This window comes from Engystomops pustulosus, chromosome 3, assembly GCF_040894005.1.
Source record: "Engystomops pustulosus chromosome 3, aEngPut4.maternal, whole genome shotgun sequence".
Taxonomy (NCBI): Eukaryota; Metazoa; Chordata; class Amphibia; order Anura; family Leptodactylidae; genus Engystomops; species Engystomops pustulosus.
Window position 1 is genome coordinate 55,910,902 of NC_092413.1, and position 17,175 is coordinate 55,928,076.

The 17,175-nt window shown below is 40.1% G+C and overlaps 1 protein-coding gene across 4 annotated transcripts in view; it reads right to left on the reverse strand.

The window, feature by feature from the left end:
- Positions 1 to 17,175, reverse strand: part of LTBP1 (latent transforming growth factor beta binding protein 1) — a 257,405-nt gene that overhangs the window by 183,856 nt on the left and 56,374 nt on the right. For all 4 annotated transcript variants that reach the window (XM_072140841.1, XM_072140839.1, XM_072140838.1 and 1 more), the window contains exon 3: positions 4,517 to 4,808. In XM_072140841.1, the coding sequence (XP_071996942.1) occupies positions 4,517 to 4,776 (260 nt within the window). In that variant the 5' untranslated portion in view covers positions 4,777 to 4,808. The remainder of the gene's footprint in view (positions 1 to 4,516; positions 4,809 to 17,175) is intronic.

Genomic DNA, 17,175 nt, shown 5'->3' on the forward strand with positions numbered 1-17,175 from the left:
GATTCATCTCAATTAGAAAGATCTGGTGGAAAGAATGCAGTAAATATCAGGGTCATAATGTGGCTATAGAAATCCAAGCCACGAAGCTTCTGATGAATCAGTTCTTCTCCAGTATTTCTGGAGTCACATTCATGCATTATGTTCAAAAAGTTCTTTTATGAGCCGGAGACGACTAATGACAAAGTTTTTCATCCTTACCTGGACAAAGAGACCTTATGATTTGCTGGTTTTAACATATGTGTCATGGTATGAGAGACTGAGGGAAGTTTTAAAAAACTTTGCTAGTGGAATATTTCCCAGTAGATGGCACTAAAGCAATACCAGAAGTCAGGGATAATGCATAGACATACAGGAGTCTATAGTCCATCACAGAGAAAGAATCCTATAGAATGTCAGATGTACAGCCTCAAAAGTGATAACATCATAATATATGGGACTTTAAAAGTAGAGATATCATCTATCTTAAATTAAAATTCCTTTTAATTCCTTCCTCTTAAATTCCATGTGAAAATACAATTCTGAATGAACTTTTCTAATAATCATGTGATATAAGTAAAGAGGTGTTTACCCTGTGTTTATGAGTAACGATGATCCAGTACAGGCAGTCCCCTACTTAAGAACACCTGACTTACATACGACCCCCTAGTTACAAAACGGACCTCTGGATGATTGTAATTTCCTGTACTTTAGTCCTGGGCCACAATAAACAGCTGTATCAGTTATCAAAGGTGTCTGTAATGAAGCTTTATTGTTAATCCTGGCTCTTGTGGCAACCCAACATTTTTAAAATCCAATTGTGCCAGAGACCCAAAAAAATTCAAATTTTTCAATATTTTCAATATATTTCCCAAAATATAATTTTCTACAGTTATAGAATATACAGTTCCAACTTACATACAAATTCAACTTGAGAAGTAACCTTGTACGTAATCCAGGGACTGCCTGTGGTTGTCACAAGTTCTGACAAGAGGCAGGTTTAAGGTTCTGGACATGTTTGGTGCATATGTCAAGATCTAGACAAAGACTGAATTGCATATTGCCCCTGAGGATGTATACATGCTAAGTCAACGCAAACCTTGATCAATGGAACAAAAATAGATAGATAGCTAATATAATAAAATCCAGAGCAGCACAGAAAATGAAGAGTGGGTGCACAGCCGTAGGTCCCATGGCTTGGATCCCAATAAATAAATCCAAAAATAGGCAGCATTTCAGTATAAGTACAAATGTGAAAGGTGACGTTGCGGTGATTCCAACAACCTTTCTCAAGCATGATTTGGATAATTCGATAGATAAATAGATAGACCCATAAAGGAGGGTTACTCTAGCAGTACACTCTATTATGGTACAGGCCAATGTCTGTCAAAACTATACTAAGAAGTGGACCGAGCGTTGTGTGCAACTGTGCTCAGTGCCAAGCAGTACACAAGGAAACTAAAGTTTGCCCCCTACTGTCAAAATAACAAAAAAACAACTTATGGACACAGAGAAACTTATTAGCAGACCTTGAAAACCTGCATTTTTATGTCATTTAATACTTGTCGGAGTACCTTTCAATACCTTTTACTACTTTAACCCTTTTTTCGTTAACGCCTTTTGCTATTATAGACACTACACTATGCACTCTGCAGAAATTTAATTTATTTCAAGATTCAACTAATTCTTAGCATAAGACATCATCAACAGAATTATGCCACATATACAACTGAGATGCAGTGACTCTCTATACCGGTGCTGGGTGATATCACTACTATATGATAAATACTGATACCCGCTGTGCCTCCTATACAATATTACCACCTCTCATTCCCCACTACTAAAGACTTACACTATTTGTATATGTATTCCAATATACGGTGACCCCTGGTGCCCCACTCATTTATACTAATGGCCCCTTTCTCCCCACTAAGAGTGCATTCACACAGAGCGTTTCGGTTGTGTTTTCATTGCGTTTGAAATGCATTACAACAGCTGAGGAGAGATGATTTGCCTAATTACATTATTGTTAACCTCTGCATTTACAAAACACATGGTAAACGTGACATTAACGCATGTGTTAACAATGCGATAACACATATGTTTTATTTACACGTGTATTAACATGAAGTTAACAAAACGCATGTGTTAACACAATATTAACAAGTATGTTAACATCACAGTTACAATATTTTTTGTAGACACAAATGTTAACAATAATGTGCTTCAAAAAGCAACTAAAATTCACTGTTTGAACGATCCCTTGTGGGTTGAGAGAAACAACTCTATAAGATGCTTTTACAATTTCTACAAATCATGCTCTCATCCATTACCTTCAAAACCTTAATGACTGGGCTAATTTTTGTTTTTACCATCTGCTTTCCATGGTACTATAAATTAAAAATGGGCTCAAAATTAAAATGTGCAGCTGAAATTACTCAAAACCTTAACTAAGTATGATCCTGAACATCACAAATGAGCATTTTTTAAGTTGTACAAAGATTGAGGGCACGTTCACACGTTCCGCTAGCGCCGCGTTCATAACGTGACGCTAGCGCACAGGGCGTGGAGTTTGGGGCGATCACATATGCGTTTCATATGAACGCGACGATAGCGGAACGTGTGAACGCGCCCTCAGGGTGCGTTCACACGTTGCAGTTAAAACTGCATCGCAATCAGCTTTGCGGTGGTTTTAGGTGCAGTTTTGTCAATTGAACAGGTGAAAGATGTGAACTGAATGAGTGAATTTGATTTTGAAGTGGAAACCTGCTCCACAAATGTAATTCACCCGTTCAGTTCATGTCTTTCACCTGTTCAATTGACAAAACTGCACCTAAAACCACCTCAAAGCTGATTGCGATGCAGTTTTAACTGCAACGTGTGAACGCACCCTGAGGCTGCATTCACGCATGCGCTTTTAACGCATCACAACAGCTGAGAAGAGATTTGCTTAATTCCATTATTCTCAACATTGTGTTTACAAAATGCATGTGTTAACACAACATTAACACATGCATTAACATTGTGTTGACATTTGGGTTTGTTAACGCTAAGTTAACAGATCTGTCAGCGTTGCGTTAATACTTGCATTTTGTAAACGCAATGTTGACAGCAATGTAATTGTGATGTGTTTGAAAACCCATGTGTTAACGCCAACCAAACGCAACATGTAAATGCAGCCTAAATCCAGTTTAAGATTTTTTTTTTGTTTCACGATATTCAAACATCCATAGCTTTCTTAGTGAGCTGTATGAGCTTCATGTTGTGTTTCAATTTCAGTTTGAAATGCAATTCAAACACACCACGGAGGAGCTTGGCCCAATCACATATGTGTTTTCACTGAAACGCATATGATTGGTAATGCGTACCACGTGTTTTGCATTGTTGGTATACAAAACACATGGGGGGCATTTATCGGTGCTTCTACACCAGTGTTTTGGCATAGGAGCAGTGAAATAATCTCTATTTCTAACAAACTGCAAGAAATTGTAAATATTCTTGTGAGTGCCTCCTCTATGCCATGGAGGGGTGTGAAAGGGCAAGGCCCCCGGTGGAGTGATGTTCCTTCACATTACCTTTATCACTCAGTGGAAATGCATATGCGATCAGGCCAAGCCTCTCCCGTTTAAAACTGCAATTGAAATGCAATGTGTGAACAAGGTCTTTGTGGTCATCTCATGCCTGGGAGTTATCACTTAGGGCGCCTTTCCACATGGCGTTTTTCTTGTGTTTTTAAACGCATCCAAAACGAAAGTGGGAGGGGGTTTGGCCAAAACGCATATACGCTTGCAATGAAACGCAGGCAGACCCCTCCTCCCACTTTTGTTTTGGATGCGTTTAAAAACGCAAGAAAAACGCCACGTGGAAAGGCGCCCCCACTGATAGATACTATTTCGGTAGACATTTTCATATGTTTTTTTCTTCATTAACCTTATGAGACATTTTTTATATTTCAACAGATTAACATTTATGTAAATTTCTTTTTACATGTGTTCTAGTAAAAGGGGGAAAATAAAAAATGTAATTTTAATATGTTTTCTAACATATATTTTGAAACTATAGCCATCACAAGTTGATGTGACTGTCATGCAACCACAATATTTCACTCAGGGAAAAACATACTGAAAGGGGTTCTCCAGTCATAGCAAGTTATCTGTGGGGGTCTCAGTGATGGGTTCTCGAAAACAGGGGTCGGTTGCAGACGTGCATGCACTGACGGCTCTATTCATGGCCCTGAAGAAGATTGCCGAGTATGGCGCTTGGTAATCTTCGTCAGTGGCATAGAGATGAACGGAGCAGCAGGGGTGCAACGGACCCTCATTCCTGAGATCCGAGGGGGACCCATCACTGAAACCCTTAGCAATCATCAAGTTAGGTCCTATCCTGAGGATAGGACCTAACTTGGTATGTCTGGAGAACCCCTTTAAGTACCATTTTACACTATTTCCTGTATGAGCGCCATTCAAAGAGTTTCCAACCTTAACATGAATATGTATGACTTATAAAAATATGAAGTATAGAAAGACAGCTATAAACTTACTGTGGCTGAGATACGATGATATGTGGCTTTTGCCTCAGTGCTAGTGTTACTTGTCCTTGAGTGGACTCAGGAGATGTTTGAACCTTCTTTGGCAATGACTGTGGAGCTGCCTGTTGAGGAATGGGTCGCTGTGGAGGGGCAGGAGCTCCTGCACCCTGGGTATGTGTACCTGTAGAAGACGTGTCTTGGGTTGCCTTCTCCTCACAAACTTTTCCTTTAGTCCCTGGTTTGCAAACACAGAGGTGTGGACGAAGGCACATGCCACCATTCTGACATGGCGGAGAACAGTTTGCTGTTGAAGAAAAAGACACAATAATGAGAATGAAAACTTCAAGCGTTCACAAAATATGTCACAAGAATAGACAAAAGAGCCACAAGAGTAGATAAAAAGAACAGTGTAATCTGTTTAGAAGGATATTACATCTCAAACCATGCAAACTTTCCAATTTAGGGAAGTATTGCCACAAAAACATGTGCTTTACCTGTTGCCCTATGTCTAGACTCTAAGGCCAATTTTGGGGACTATACCTCTTTGTGAGTGATCATATACTGCAAGACATGTCCCTAAAATGCAATAAAACAGATTTAGGAACAGGGGCAACAAAATGAGGGGGATTGAGGACAGGGGTTACAATATGAGGGGGATGGAGAAGAGGAGGCCACAATATTAGGGGGTTAGAGGACATGGGGCCACAAAATGAGGGGGATGGAGGACAGGACGCCACAAAACACATTGGGGGACATTTACTATGGTGTTTCCGCCAGTTTTGTGGCGCTCTCACCACATGTTCTGCTCTCAGACCTATTTATTAGCTGTCGGGGACAGAAAAAATGACTTTTTCCGTCTGCTCCGACTCTTCTCCGAAAAGGGGCGTGGCTTTGGCGGAGTGGAAACTCAGACAGAATTAATATGTGTCACAGCCATTTTTGGGCGCTGTAAACTGGCGGAAAGTAGACCAAAAGAAAACTGGTCTAGCAGGGACTGTTGGACACATTTCTGGTGCTCGGGACAGATTTCGGTCCCAGGGACAGAAAATGGTCTCGGGGACAGAAAATGGTCTCGGCGCCAGAAATGTCTCTGCACAGCTCTACAATATTAAATGTGTATCTTCTTTCCGAGAGCAGGTCGGTAACAAAGCCAGTGCAGACACTGACACTTTAAGTAAATGTCCCCCAATATGAGGGGGATGGAACACAACAATACACAATATGAGGGGGATGGAGGAGAGAGGCCACAATATGAGAAAGGTGGAGGACAGGAGGGCACAATATGTGGAGGATGGTGAACAAGGGTAACAATATAAGGGGGGTGGTGGAGAAAAGGAGGCCACAATATGAGGGGATGGAGAAGAGGATGCCACAATACAAGGGGAATGGAGAACATGAGACCAATAAAATAAAGAGGGGTTATTATATAGGTCCGTAGGGGAGTTGGTCACAAGAAATGGGCATTGTACAGTGTGGGGAGCCATTGAGGTTAATAATATACTATGCTTGAGGGTGGGGAGATAGGCGGAGCAATGCCTCTTTTGTCCCTTTTTCGCTCCACCAAAAGTTAAGTGTTATTTCATGTGTGCTTTTTAAGCAGTTTTCTGAAATTAGAATCACAGCGCCACCATATTGATGCCAAATTAATAACAACAAATTTAGATATTTTTCTTTAAAACTTCAATAATAAGTTTTGTAGGAAAGCTTAATATGGTTTAAAATGCAATGGCAACATGGGTTAGATGGTAGACATAAATTGCATTCTTTATAAACTTGTGTAACAGTCAAAAAGACAGTAAACAATGGGGCTCAGCTACTAAGGGTCGCACTACGCACTTTTGTCTGACTGTGCACCTTTTTCGGGGCTAAAACGGCTTGTACAGGTATTTAAGAAGTGTGTGCACTGGGATTGTGGCGCATGCAATCCTTTTGTGGCACAGCTGCGCTGGCTTCCATGCAACCCTAATTAGGGGGTGTGCCGTCGGTCGGTCCAACTGATTGGGACAGAGCGCGGTATTTAACTTTTAAATTGTGTCGCAAGCCCTTTAAATTGCACCACAAAAAAAATGGTGAACTCTGTTGGACCTAAGCAGGGGAGCTACACATTCACGATTTCAGGCACACGATCTTAGTGAATCGCCGCATGCTGCATTTATAGATGGACAATGCATTTTGTGTGAACTCCGGTGACCCTGTAATTAATGTGCCCTAGTGAGAGGACTGATGTATGGAAAAGTGACATCACTACTTATGAACACGTCTGCCTTGTAGAAACATCTCATACTACACATCAGTTGCAGAAACCTTCTGGGAATAAAGGATATTGGTAACAATTAATTTGAGCAGCGGTTCTCAACCTTCCTAATGCCACTGTAACGCTTTAATACATTTCTTCATGTTGGAGTGACCCCCAACCATAAAATGTATTTCCTTGTTACTTCATGCCGTAATTTTGCTACTGTTATGTAACATAATCCTAAACACATTTGTGATCGGGAGTAACTCCTTTCACAGAAAAAAAATCGGGGTCATATATAATTAAGATGCCAAGAATTACTGTGCAATGAATAACCTACCAAAACTAAAGTCTTCAATTTGCCAAGTGTGCCTACCGTCTTTAGGTAGCTCTGGCTGGCACCGTGCCCAAAAAAGTCCCCGCTCTCCTGGCACTGTGTCCATGTGATGATCGTCTCCTCTTCTCTATGGGGGTTATCACACAAGCACAATCTTGCCCTAGGTCTACCCCTCCCCCAGTGTAAGGGGAGGTGCCACACCATGCTACAGATAGGGAGCGGACTCCTGGCTTCACTGCGGTTCTGGAGCGGTGTCTCGGTTCCTAAGTCCATCAAAAATATGTTTTTTCTGGTAGTGTTAGGCGAAACCTGTGAAAGGGTCGCCTAAGACCAAGGATCGACCCCCAAAGTGGTCATGACCCAAGAGTAGAGAGCTTTAGAGGCACATGAAATTACAGTAAGGACATTTTTATACATATGTCTCTGTATCATTTGTTTTGGATGATATTTACTGTACAACTGATTTTTTATTATTTTCTTTATTTTATTACATTCTGGTAGGGTTATTGTCTGCTAATGCAGTCAAACCACTTTTATGGGTTATTTGAGCTCCTTCATATTAATATTTTTTGCTAGTATTTTTTGTAAGTATGTTTAACTATAAGGATTTAGAACCCATAGACCCACATTTATCAAAACTAGTGCAGTTTACCTGTGGAGTGTGCAGAGTGCGCCAGATTCATCAAAATTTTGTAAGGCGCAATGGAATTTGATGGCGCTATACAAAGATTATTATTAATTCTTACTATAAAATTGGTGCACGGTCTTTAATAATCTGGGGCCCCCTGCACTGCTCTGGAAGTGTTCACCATTTTCCCAGTGCTGTAGAATTGTGGCACAGGTCAGTAATAAATGCGACAAAAAATCTGACTAAGCGCTAACATGCCCCTTTTGGTGCAACTTTTTTTCTGTCTTGCCGGTCAAAGAGTTGCTGCAAAACTGGCGGAGACACTTTATAACTACATGTTCAAGCAGTTTGCACATTCTTTTCAGTGAATAGTCAGACAAAAAACTGTCACAAATGCTATAATAAATGGTGCCTTTAGTGTTTTAAATGTAGCTGTGGGTTGGCCTCTAGATTTTAACCTTAGAATTGCAAAGACTTAAATCTACAGCGGGGAGGCTGTGAATAGATTTTTGGTCAATTATCCACCCACTAACCATGTGTTTTGGTGTTTCCATATTAGATAATGCTTCTGTATAATCGTACCCTTATATGGTCAGTAACATTTGAACAAACTATATCTATAGTATAGATGGTATGTGTCCTGGATGAAGCAGGTTGACGTTAGACCAGGTGGAGAGATACATGTGGACAGTCCCAAAAGTACCAGAAGCCAGAAAAGACCGATCAGCAAGAGACTTTGGAAAGGTTTCTTCCAACAAAAATGTATTTCGGATGCGGTCACATGTGGCGTTTGTAATGCATGCAATTCTATAATATGTTTAAAAATGTGACCGTTTGGAAATTGAATCATGGGGCACAGGGGGCAGTTCACGGCCGATTGCATATGCGATCGGCAACCAGCACCCGGTGTCTTGCGTTGTCTAAATGCAAGACGCAGGGAGTTGATTTCCAATCGCATGTGTTCGCATGGAAACACATATGTTATCGGCCGTGTCCGATTACGGACATGGCCTCAGACACAGACATGACCTCCTTCCTCTAAAATCAACTTTTAAAATTATGCTAAGGAGCCAGAAGGGCTCTCGGGATCTTACCAGAGCCCCACTGTTCTGTGGCTTAACAGGGTGTTAGACTGTCTTAATCTTCCCTCTCCCTTTGTCCGATGTAATCTCACTGCAGTAGAGGAAGTTTCAAGACACAGTGGGAGGGCAAAGTGTCGCTTCAGGCTAATTAGCATAATTTAAACAGTTGATTTTTACAGGAAGGAGGCCATGGAAAACATATATAAGAATATTACCACTGTCATGGTGCCTGGATCTATGTGTAAGTGCCCCTCATTTATCATGCTTAATGATAGATTTTCTTTAAGCCCCTTTTCTGGTCTATAATAATAAGGGTTAAAAAAAATTTTTGCCGCGTATCCATAAAACTGGAAAAGTCACTACTTTTTCCTAAAGTTGTCATCCTGCGTGAATGAGAGAATAAAGAAATAAAATATTTAAAAATGTCAAGTATGCTTTAAATCCCCAGTCACCATCCTGGATGCAAAAACTAAGGAATAAAAACAATCACAGAAACTTGCTAAAGCCTCCAAAGCTTACATTTAACTTAGAACACTTCACATAAAAAGTGCCGTGATCAGCAATATTCAACCACTGCGCACGTCACTGACAGGTTCATCTCAGGACTCTTTTACATAGTAGTAGGCAGAAACAACAGTGATTTTGCAATCCTAACGTTGATTTGTGAGCCAACGTGAGTATGGTACAAAAACACACGTCTCTGCTCCATGGCAGGTGTCCTGTTGTTGTTCCGCTTCCCAGAATTACAATGTTCCACTGCACTGAAGCTCCATCGAGTTAGCCACACAGGAACCTTCCTTTCCGGGTCTTTTTGAACTCATTTTAAAGAATAATATTGAGTGAAGCGGGACAACATCATGCGAAAAACTCCACTCATTGCCGGCGTGAAAACTGTTCTCACACTTGGTTACAATTTTCAGAGAAGTAAAACCATGACTTCCTGCAGGACATGGTGTGTGGTCTAAACCACAGGGCATGAATAATTGTTGTATCATTCTATAAAGCTGTCACATAAAAGTTTATGGCAGGTAGAAGAAATTAGCTGCTAAAATGTAAAAAGAATAATCAATTCCAAAAGGATGGTAAACCCAATATATGGAGGGTAGTATGTATCGGATAGGGTTCTAGATGCTTGCCTACAGCAAATAGGGAAAGGCAGATGGATCATTTTACATCTATTATTCTCTTCAATATCCCTTCTTTACATTTTACGGTTGAATTCCTTTATGAAGCTTTTCTGCACATCCAAAAAGCTAAGTGGGTCTTGGATACAAGGAAGAAATATCTTGGAGACAATATGCAGCACATATCAAAGGGAACCTGCCATCCGATTTCACTCCATTAAACTACTAGCAACCTTTCTGGAAATCCCTCTCTTATTTGAATTGTCACTCGTTTACTTCTTCTACAAAATCTCCTCCAAATTCATATGAAAATGACCAGAGAACAGCTATATTTTGCCTGATGTGATCTGAAAGAACAGATTGGTATATTTAATATGACACCAGCAGTAGCTTTCTAGGCGCTATAAAACCATAGATGGGGAAGTCTGAATTGACATTCCATCTGCAGCCTCTAAACTTAATTCATCTTAGGCAAAATCTGACTTTCTCCTTCTCATTTGCATATGACTTTAGCGCAGATTCTATAAAGGAAGAGGGGGGGGGCTAATAGGTCAGTGAGGTAAAATTCCTTCCAAAAGGCTCAGTATTGGTAAAATAAAAGGAGCCACCATACTGTTTTTCTTCTATACTCTATTTTCTGGTACCTCTTGACAGACTGTGAAAGTCCAGGAGGTAGAGAGCTCATAAAGCTGTCATGGATGCTTATAATTCGTAGATATGGTACATAGAAGATGAAATCGAATTAAAGCATTATATATTCTTTCCAACAAAACATGATATTCTAAAGATTCCCCATGACAACATCTCAGTCTCAGGAAATACGCCCCCCCCCCCTCCACTGTCAGTGAATATGGTTACTTCCTATTAAGTCATTTCGTTCAGTCAGGCCCTTCTATAGGTCATCGTGTGGCACCAGATATTAATTATAGAAACAAGTGAGCTTTAAGTGCATGCATCTCCTTTTGTGTCCTTGGGCTGCTTCCAGGGTGGAGTCAAACCTCTCTCTTTTCTTGTTTTTGGAATGCTTTTTGTTATTAATAGATAAAATTTTCATCCAAGTACAACATCACATTTCAAACATTTTTCCATGTATAAAGAATTGAGTTTCCTCATTTTTTTTTAGAGAAAAAAAATCTCCTCATAGCTGGACATTTTCATAGATCCATAATATCATACCACAATAAACTAACCCAACCGTTTTTGTTTTTTAAGACAAAAACATAAAGGGAAACTGGATTCTTTTATCCCATCAATGTAACTGTCTATTGATTATTTTGTGGGACAGGCAGTAGTTTTATGTGGCTATGTGACAGTTGTGACTGTATGGTGATAGCTGTGTGTCATAGCCAATACATGAGACCACAAATTTTGGTTTTAGGTTCCATGGTCACCACTGTTAAGAAGCAACTGGATCAAGAAGAATCAAGAAGATCCATGTCCAGGAAGCAGCTTACCTACCTATGTCTGATAACAAAAAGAAGACATCACTTAGTTGTTGCTTTTCTATGATCTTTACATTGGGGGCAAATGGCAACCTATTTCCAAGATGGCAAAACTCAAAGGAAATCTACCATCAAAATCAAGCATGCAAACCAAGGACACTAACTCATAGATCCAGTCACCATTTGTTAACCATGGCCTTCTTCCTTCTAAAATCAACCTTCTTAAATTATGCTAATGAGCTCAAGGGGTGGAACATAACTAAAAATGTATTAACATACTAGCCCCCTTAGCAAGTTTCACCAGATAATCTGGCATCCTCCAGGGTAACACTATGAGTAAGAGATAGAAAGTTTGAAATGTGTCAGTCAGTGACTGTCTTTTCCTGCTTTGTGGATTTTATTTGCTTCTAATAAAGAATTGACCTTTTTTACTGAAGAAACGCAGTGCCGGAGGATTTCTTCTCCTTTTGTTCCTGCATGCACATCTCTCCGGGGAGCCTCACATGTCAGGTGTTGCTTACCAGTCTTGGAGCTCTACCCGAATTAGGATTCTTTTCCTGTTGTCCCTCAAAGGTAACAGTGGCCTGATACAGTGACCACAGGGGGCTGTGTGATAGTGTGAACTGCAGCCACCAATAGTCACACATTCCTGATGACATTCAGTCATACTGTGGGTAGTGTGCTATTAGTGTTACTCAATACATTGGAGCACATTTACTTACCCCGTCGCGTTCCCCGATCTGGACGGTCCGATGAAGATGAAGTCTGGCGCGATTCACTAAGATCGTGCGCCCGAGATCCTGCATGTGTCGCTCCTGCGCTGAGGTCCGCCAGAGTTAACCTTCTTCTTCCTGGTATATGTGAGTGCATGTCTTGTGACACAATTTGAGATTTTAAATCTCATGCGTTGTCCGAATCCACACCCCCGATTTGTGTCGCGTGAAAGCGGGCGCTGATGCGCCAAATCCGATCACGTGCTCCACAAACCACAGTTAAATGCGCCGCAAAACTGAAAAATTTGGGAAACCCGACAGAAATGCGTTCCGCTGACCCTTAGTAAATGTGCTCCATTAAGTCACAGAGAGATGATTAAAGGGAAAATATATCTAAATTACGGTAGTTAGCAGAAGTTAGACAACTAGTGATGTGCATAGCATTACATTTGGGCACCAGTATATTGATTTGATCATTTAGATATTAAATAGAAGTTAAGTTCTACCACCTTTGAAATAGGTTGGCATTGGCACCCGAAAGATCATTGTTTTTCAGTAAATTACCTACTTTCAGCTTCCCGAGTTAGGACTATGGGTGGTCTGGCTGTGGTTAAAGAGGGTCAACTGTTTATTTAACAGCACAGAGGAGATGTTTCTGTAGATACTCCTCTCCTCCCAACCAAAAACATTTATAACTCTCTACCATAAGCTTTAGGCAAGTTGGAATTCAACTGGGCAGTATATTTGTTGTGTAGAGATAGGCTCCTGCCAGAAGACTCTGATATGGACTATCTCCATTCATTACACATATTTGGCTCAGTACACGTGTATGAGGGAGTCAGGTGTTTTTATTTTTACGTCTGACTATCTAATGTGTATGGAGGCTTTCATGGTGTACAGATCAAAAGCTCCATTAACATAAACTAAACAGCATCTGAAGAGTCTGGCAGACAATCAGGTTTTGTTGTAAAAGATGAAAATTGGTAGACAAATATTTGTGTGCAAGGATACATTGGTGTATGTGAATTGATCTGACAAAAAAATCTGCTTCATCGCGTTCAAAAATGTCTCTACCATTCACAATAATAGAGGAATGTAAAGAGTAGGAGAATAGGAAAGTTTTATAAACGGCAAATTCATTTCATTTTATCAATTGTTTCATCTGTAAAATCAATCTGCTGGGTCAGAAATCTGACCCCGCTTTTACTGAAAATGAACATAAATAAAATGAACAAGAAAACCTCTAGTCAAGGAATAAAACATATGTCTTATTCTGCCTTAGGACAGGCAGCCTGGTCTTTCCTCTGACATATGGAAATTTAATTGTGAAGTTTTCATAAACAACATAATGAGCAAAGGGCAATAATCCACACAAATAATAATCCTATAGAGAAATGATATGAACTTCGCAGCCATCCATTCCCTTAATCAGCAGATGGTTTCTTGTTCTTAGGACCTCTTGCTTACTTCTCAAAAACAAATATTAGTGCTCCCCATACACTTGGTGACAGCAAGAACAAAATCTTTGCAGGCGGCTGGGAAAATAATCAGCGCTCTGACCTTTCTGCTGGATGGTTCACATGGTAAAAGGGGACTTTTAAACAGACACAACAAAGCCCCCTCCCCTTAACCACTTGACATAAATCTCACACCATAGATAATAAAGTGGGTCCAGTGACTTCCACTTGGCTCCCGACACCACTCTGTCTGCCAGACACAAAGTAATGGCCTCAGCACTTGACTGCCTTATTTACTTGCCTGACGTGCGCTTCCATATTGGCCGCTCTTTTCATCACTCTGCTTTACTATTTACAAAGCTTAATATTCCCTCATTAGTTTTCCTTAAATATACAAATCGATATGTTTGCTGAGATCACAGCTTAACACAGCTCATAGAAAGGTCCAGGCTATGCAGAGACCTCTGCCTTGCAATGTGTTGTGTCTAGAGATGAGCGAGCTCTAAAATGCTTGAGTGCTCGTTACTCGAGTCGAACTTTTCCCAATGCTCGAGTGCTCGTATCGAATAACAAACCCCATTGAAGTCAATGGGAGACTCGAGCATTTTTCACTGAAAGAACAGATTGAAAGAACACTGAAGAACACACATAGTATGTGAAGAACAATATGTGTGAAGAACACATTGCAGATGTTTCCATACATCTGCAATGTGTTCTTCACACATATTGTGGTGACTTTGTCAGTTCAAACACCTGTAGCTTTGGTTCTATAGTTCCGAGAAACATGCTTTTGGTGTCATGTTAAAGTTAAAAATCTCATCTTTCAGAAGACATCAGGTTGGTGGTTTTACAGAACCAGAGAAAATGGCAGTTAAAAACACAGTTGGAATGCAAATGAGAGATAAATGCAGATATAATCTAGTTCCCCACTAATTCTTTAACTGCCTGTATCTCACAGAACCACCAGCGATTGTAAAGATGAGATTCATATCTTAAAAATTTTACAAATACAACAAAAGGCATGTCTCTAGATACGTACAATAGAAACAAAGATATTCCTGATTCTTATAATTACTGATTTTTTTATATACATTGGATGAAAAGTTCTTAAGTAGGGCTTTTTTAACTCTGCCCAACAAGAAGGGGGGAGGGGTTAAGTATTTTCAAATGGTAAAATCTGGTGACAGGTTCCCTTTAACTAAAGAAAATAAATATTGACGTGTCACAATAACTTACGCTATTAATAATATGCTCAATATTGGCTTAGTCTATGCAACATATACCTAACAATCCATACAATGTGATAATTATAACTCTTTAGTCCAAATTATAATTTCTTTGAAATATTTTATTGGAATGAACCATGTGGTTTTCAATAACTCTCTAAGCCACCAGCAAAACCCATTACTAGCAGCAAGGGAGCTGACATTACAGTAGCATGTGTCCTGTGGTTTCATCCCGCAGAGACTTCCCACCGTGAAATCAAACCCAGGATCTTCTCTTTCTTGGAAGATAAGTCATAAACATTGCTTGACATGTTGGATGGATTCCATGTCTCTGCATCATTTCAATGGCGTTTCTGTTTGTTCCTCAAAGGGAAATGAATCTCTTTTTATTGCAGAGTAGGAAGCATAAATGCAGACTGATCACTGAAGTGGGGAGTGCTTCACATTCTTGCCTGAGAAGTTGTTATATCTGGTGTACAGCAAATGTAACCACTGAGACTCTGAGCTGACTGAAGTATATACTTCATTGGCTGAGAATTTTTGATCCCCTTTTCAGGTATAGAGAAACCAAAAGACAACACCAAATCTCCTGATTAGACATACATTAGTTTGTAAGAAGAAGTATTCTCCATACGCTTAATGGTATGGTGTATGTGTAAGGTAAATCCTCAGGATATACTGTATGCCGGTTCCAGCTCTGGGAATAGGGTGGCTTTACATATGCAGCTCGATGGATTCAATCCTATAGGAACTTTGAGAATAGTGGAGTTAGGAGAGCCAACTATTTTCAGAAATGTTATAAAAGTGAATTGAGAAAGAAGCACATAAAGCGACCACATCCCCATTCACTGGGTTCATAACACATTTTTTTCAATAGTTTCAGCATATAGAAGCTCTTCTTTTCCCTCCATCTGCACAGTATACCTCACCTCCAGAAGTAAAAAACGCTAGATGAAAAAATAAAGCTCATCCTTTTATCCTGCTTTGTGGTAAGGAGTGACTTATACACTCAGCAGAAGCCGGAATAGCCTATGGGGGATGGATGCAACTATATTGTATCCAACCCCGGCCTAAGCTGAGCATATGCTCTGGGAGATCCCCAGTGTTGTAACTGTCCATACATTGACAGTTACGTCAATAGGGAGAGAACCTTTCACTGGCTGTTGCCTATGTTCATTCCATCTCCTGATTTCAGGGGACAGGGGTGGACAAGAAGACATATCTAGTGCATACAGCATATACAGTGGTATATGTTATAGCCCTTCTACTGTAAGTTTACATAGGGAAATCTTCCATCCTGTAATGGTGCAAAATTGCTGGGTCATAATTGTGATATCCACAACTTATTACTAGTTATTTAACATTATCCTATATTAGCTCTATTTCTGTCTACAGGGGTTCTTTATACTGTCGGTAGGAGAATGAAAAATCCATACTAGCCATCTGGATGGGATGCACAGCACATTATTCGCTTGCCTTCCCATTGTATGATTTTTAAGTAATTAAGTAGCATTTTATTGAATTAAATAAGTATTTGAAACAATAGAAAAATAAAATCTAATATTTACCGAAACAAATTACAGAAGTCAGACATTTCTTGATGAAGTTTGAACATACTGCAGCAGGGATTTTGGCAGAGTCCTCCATAGAGATCTTCACCAGATCTTTCAGTTAAGACGAGGCGGACGCTGGGCAACAATGAGTTTCAGCTGCCTCCATTGATCTCTGAATGGGTTCAGGTCTGGAGACTAGCTAGACCACTCCAGGACCTTGAAAAGGTTGAGGTCTCTCCTAAGTAGCCCTGGCTTTGTGTTTTTGGTCAATATGATACATACTGGAAGACTCAACTAGGACCCATATTTAATGCTCATACTGAGATAAGGAGTTTATCACTCCAAAGCCGTTTCCAGGTTAGGTTACAAAGCCGTAGTGAATAGCAGGTGGCTATGAAATGCAAATGATGCTGTGCATGCACACAAACTGCCCCGAATAGGGGGAAGGACTGGCAGATTTAGTTGATGAAGTGCTGCGGGGGCAGGTATAAGCTACTAAAGAGTCCAAAGAGTGGTCAGGTCAGTTCAGTTTGTGAAGGTAATTTTTAATGATAGATTCCTTTACAGCCAACAGATAGGAATACCAGTGAGGTAAAAGAGCAATCTACTTACATTCTTATACAGTGATAAAGCCAGCTAAGTAATAAAGAAATAATTCTAACATCCTGGGACTTACATGTGTAGCACTCACATTTATCCAACAACCAATCTCTTTGTTCCTAGTGTTGAGGAAAAAAAAAAAAAAAAAAATCACACTGCAAGCTCCAAAAATCTATACAGAATACACTGTGGTTGACCAAAATGTGAATAAGTCACAGTGCTTACCACCCTTCCCCTCCGTAACATACCCATCCAATTCTTTGACCAGATGTA